The sequence below is a fragment of the Gossypium hirsutum genome, chromosome D04 (genome assembly GCF_007990345.1).
Source record: "Gossypium hirsutum isolate 1008001.06 chromosome D04, Gossypium_hirsutum_v2.1, whole genome shotgun sequence".
NCBI lineage: Eukaryota > Viridiplantae > Streptophyta > Magnoliopsida > Malvales > Malvaceae > Gossypium > Gossypium hirsutum.
The window spans coordinates 44345752-44351195 of record NC_053440.1 but is presented as its reverse complement, the minus strand read 5'-3'; the positions used below and the strand labels follow the sequence as shown (position 1 = coordinate 44351195).

Below are 5444 nucleotides of genomic sequence, written 5' to 3'. Positions count from 1 at the left end.
CATATATATAATTGCATACATAAGTTCAATATAAAAACATATACATAAATATAATCTCATACATATTTAAAAATTACATATGAATATATATTCGAAACTACTTAAACAATTATAAAATACATACCTTTAATCAATCCAAAAGCTTATGCATGTATATTCTTATGTATATATATTCAAATCTTATATATAAATATATATAATATACATATCTTTGATTAAACCTAGAATATATAAATATATATACTCATATTTGTTCGAACCTTGTGCACACATATAACTCTCATACATTCAATTAAATTCATCACAAATATATATTGTTAAGTTCAATTTTGAACCTAACTTGTTCAATTAAATTATTAAATTGTTGATTATTTTTTGGTTAATTAAGTTATAATTCTGCCTAAATTGATTAAATACATTCTATGCCGTAATAATTTAATTGCACCCCAATTCAACAATTTAATTTTAATTTTATTTCATGTGCGGGTAAGAAACATTTTGATGCCCGTAAAAGCTCAATTTTGGAAGTTAATCCGCATGAATAAACTGCTGAATGATGATCATATGCTGGCTGAAGGAATTAAATTAACATTGGGACAAAATTCGGTCCAATAGAAAGCAGCAGGCCGAATGTAAAAGGGGAATTATTTTTAATTCTCCAAATTTCCATCTTGCTAGCGGTGGCCGACCTCAATTAATTCAAGGAAATCAAATCAGCCTAGAAGAGTTTTAATTAAAGTAAAAATCTTGTAGGCTGGAGCTATTTTTATGCGACGGTTTCAGCTAGGAAAAAGGGAGATAAGATCAAATTATTTTTGATCTACTTGAAGGATATCATTACTCCTTAAATAGAGGTAACCAGCAGCTGAAAAGGAGGTGCAGAAAAACAGAAGAAGATACGGCAGCATAGGAGCGTAGCATTCGAGCAAAGAGGAAGCTCAAATTGAACTAGCCAAAACCGATCAAGCAGCTGTAGCAGCAGTACAAGATTTCAGCTAATCGAGAGAAGGGAAGCTCGACGATTTGAGGAATTTTCTTCTCCAAGATTCAGTCTGTAATTTATGTTGTTTACAATTGATTTTTGTTTCGTTTCGATTGCTATGAGTGGCTAAATTAATTAAGCTCAGTTAGACACTTATGAAACTTAGCACAAGGAATTTGAAGGTTTATTTTGTTTAAATTTGGATTTAGCATTCTTGAGTTGCTAATTTTATCGTTCAGAAATTTTTTTTTCTAAATTAATTAGATTGATCGGCTATCTAATTTAGGACTTTTCTCATAATCATCTAAGTGTAAATGAGTAATCAAATTTCTTAATTAAACTTAGAATCAGTGATAATAAATTAGCGTGCTGCTAACTGAAGCAACTTCGGATTTAATTTTGGAAGCCGCTGGAGGATTTTCTTTAATTAACGCAAGGTGAAATCTATAAAATACTTAGTGCACTTTTAATTAATAATTAAAGGTAGGTATTCAAGTATGAATGTTCTCTAATTGAATTTGAATTTATTTTGGATAAGAATTCATTTCGTAAGTGATTTTCTTCAGCCTTGTTGCTAGATTAGATTATTAAAATAATTTAATGACGCTAAGGACTTGTGCTAGGTGGATTAAGGAGTTACTAACTGAGCACTCTTTCTCTTAATTGGACAACCTTTCAGCATTTACAATTACGCTACATTTTATTTGTTACCAAAGAGCATTATTTGAAACCCCCCCCATTTTTTCTTTCTCGCATACGTTTATATTAACTTGATTTCAATTCTTTTCAAATAGGTTTAACACGAGCTTCTTCGTGGGACGATTCCGTACTTACTCTATATTACCAGTTAATATTGGTTGAGTAGGGGATTAAATTCGGTGGTCATAACGACAGCTACCAAATTTTGGCGCCATTGCTGGGGAAGCGACGTAGTCAAATCTATTTGATTTTTAGAACTTATTTTGTTTTCTTGTTTTTGTTTATGCAGGTAGATTAGTCCCTTTAGTATATGTTATTAAGGAGTGGACGACAAACATCGAAAGACCCTGTTAACATCACTAATCGGTAAGCCGATCATTCCAACCCCCACATTGAGCCTAACGTTTCAGAGGATTCGAACATGGCTAACCAGACATTGAAGCAATTGGCCGCTCCTAACTTGGCTGCGCAACCACCATCTATCACGTATCCCGCCCTTGATAGGCCATTAAAGCTCAATTCGGGATTCTTGAATTTGTTGCCAAAATTCAATGGGTTACCAGGTGAGGACCCTTACTGTCATATTAATGAATTTCTAATTACTTGCTCAACTATGCAGCCAGATGGCATTGAAGAGGAACAAATCAAGCTCCGAGCTTTTCCTTTCTCATTACAAGGTTTGGCGAAGGACTGGTTATATTACATGCCGCCAGGCTCATTCACAACTTGGATAGGGTTACATAAAGCTTTCCTTGAGAAGTATTTTTCGGCATCAAGAATAGGGTCAATCAGGAAGGAAATTTGTGGAATTAAGCAACTGGTAGGTGAGTCACTATACGAGTACTGGGAAAGATTTAAATGGCTATGTGCGAGTTGCCCACAACATCAGATTAGTGAGCAGCTCTTAGTGCAATATTTTTATGAAAGGTTGACACCACAAGATCAAGGAATGATCGATGTAGCGAGTGGAGGTGCATTGGTTGATAAAACTCCTGAGCAAGCCTGAAATTCGATAGTTAATATGGCACAGAATACATAGTAATTCGGTCTCAGGAGGTCCGCCTTGGGTAAACGAATGGATGAAGGCCAGTCGAGCATGATGGAGGCTCAATTAGCTAATTTAACGACTATGGTAAGTAAGTTGATGACTGGAGGTACTGCGAAAGCTTCACTATGTGGCATTTGTTGTTTAGAAGGACATACCACAGATATGTGTCTGACATTACAGGAAGGGGAAGCTAACGCCATCTTTCCAAATCAGAGGAGGTATGATCCATATTCGGCTACTTATAATGAGGGATGGAGAGATCACCCTAATCTTAGATATCAAAATTGAGCTACGCCTCTAGGATTTGAGCAGTAAAATTCCCGACCATATAATATGTCACAACTAACCCATCAAAACCCTAGTACCGAAACCAATACCCATTCCATGCTTGAACAAATGATGAAGATGATGACTGACCAGAAGAAGGAAGTCGATGGAAGATTTCAGTCTTTGGAATCGGCAGTGAAGCAATTGCAAACCAGAGCCTCGTCGACCGACGTTAATCTTGGGAACTTGCAAGCATAGGTAAATAACCGGTTACCGTCACATACTGTGGCAAATCCGAGGGATAATGTCAGTGCTATAACCTTGCGAAGTAGGAAGGAGTTGAGATCGACACTAAAAAAGATCCAAAACAGTGAAGAGGAAGACGAAACTGAGGTAAAAAAGGTCCGATTTAGTGATATTGAAGAGGAAAATTTAGCCTTGCCAAAGGCTGATTTACAACCGTCGCAAGCAACTCCAAAGGAAGTAGGGAAATCACGTTTACAATAGTCCACTGCTTTGCATGATGCAGCAAATTTTGAGCAGGAAACGAGGGTTCCCGAGCTTTGAGCACAAGCAAGCCAGAACACTAATAACCAACCTCGGTCTTATGTGTCGAAGGTGCCATTTCCACAGCGTTTGAGGAAGGAAAAGTCAGACGATGTCAATGCCGAAATTCTAGAGACTTTCCAGAAGGTACAAGTTAATGTTCCATTGATTGATGCAATTAAACAAGTGCCTAGATATGCTAAGTTTTTAAAAGAATTATGCACATCTAAAAGGAAATTAAGTGGAAATGAAATAAGTAGCTTATGCGAAAATGTATCTGCGGTATTTCGAAAGAAACTCCCAACTAAATGCAAAGATCCGGGAATATTTTCGATACCTTGTAAGATAGGAGACCTTAAACTTGATAGAGCTATGCTTGATTTAGGAGCTTCTATAAATGTCATGCCTAGGAGTATCTACGATAAAGTTCAATTAGGTGCATTAAAAGACACGGGACTAATAATTCAACTTGCAGATAGAAGTAATGCCTACCCTGATGGCGTTTTAGAAGATGTTTTAGTGCAAGTAAATGAGTTAGTCTTTCCAGTTGATTTTTATGTTTTAGACATGGGACCTAATGATAATTCGATTGATGTACCCTTACTCTTAGGAAGACCTTTTCTCAAGACAGCTAGAACGAAAATTGATGTGCATAAAGGGAATTTAACTATGGGATTTGATGGAGAGATAATTAAATTTAATATATTTGATCCTATTAGATATCCCACTGATATTAATCCTGTATTTACTATTGATGTAATTGACAATTTTGTTTAAGATGTCTATGAATTAGGGGATGAGGACGAGTTGAAAAGCGTTCTAGCTAAGAGCATTTTTGATATCGACAAGCATGAATTTATCATTTATGATTCTTTAATTGACTCAGTTTGCGCATTAGACTCGCCCAAATTGACACAATCCAAGCCGATTCTCCCTAACCTTACGGTGACTGGTAAGCAAATTCCTTCATTGATTTCACCTCCTAGATTGGAGTTAAAAGAGCTGCCCAAAAATTTAAAGTACATTTATTTGGGGGGAAATCAAAATTTACCATTGATAGTGTAATGCTTTAACCAAAATGCAAGAATTCAAGCTGCTTAGAGTTCTTAGGGAACATAAAGAAGCCTTCGGTTGGACACTAGTCGATATTCGGGGCCTTAGTACGACTTTATGTACTCACAAGATAGCCTTAGAACTAGATTCAGTCCCTAAAAGAGATCCCCAACGCCGATTGAATCCACCAATGATGGAGGTAGTTAAGACTAAAATTTTAAAATGGTTGGAAGCCGGTGTCATTTATCCTATAGCCGACTCAAAATGGGTAAGTCCAATTCATGTTGTACCTAACAAAGGGGAATCACAATAGCTACCAACGCAAAAGGATTAGAGATTCCCACAAGAGTGCAGAACGGTTGGCGGGTTTGTATAGACTATAGGAAACTGAACAAAGCCACTAAAAATGACCACTACCCCCTCCCATTCATGGATCAAATGTTAGAAAGGTTAGCTGGTCGCTCACATTTTTTTTAGATGGCTATTCAGGTTATCTACAGGTACCCATCGCACCAGAGGATCAAGAGAAGACCACTTTCACTTGCCCGTTTGGAACTTACGCCTTCAAAAGAATGCCTTTCGGATTGTGCAACGCACCAGCCACTTTTCAAAGAGGTATAACGAGCATTTTTTCAGATTTTATTTCACATTTAATGGAGGTGTTCATGGATGACTTTACTGTTTATGGGGATTCATTTGATCAATGTTTGCATCATCTTGTGTTAGTTCTTAGGCATTGCATTGAGACTAATTTGATATTGAATTTTGAGAAATGTCATATCATGGTTGAAAAGGGTGTAGTATTGGGGCATGTCGTCTCAGCTAAAGGTTTAGAAGTCGACCAAACCA

The 5444-nt window shown here is 36.6% G+C and overlaps 1 protein-coding gene across 1 annotated transcript; it reads left to right on the top strand.

Moving 5' to 3' along the window:
- The first annotated feature begins 2756 nt into the window (after nt 1-2756).
- Nucleotides 2757-4319, top strand: LOC121216120 (uncharacterized). Its single transcript, XM_041091423.1, has 3 exons — nt 2757-2813; nt 3255-3479; nt 3615-4319. The coding sequence occupies exons 1-3, from the start codon at nt 2757-2759 to the stop codon at nt 4317-4319; spliced, it is 987 nt and encodes a 328-aa protein (XP_040947357.1).
- The last annotated feature ends 1125 nt before the right edge of the window (nt 4320-5444 follow it).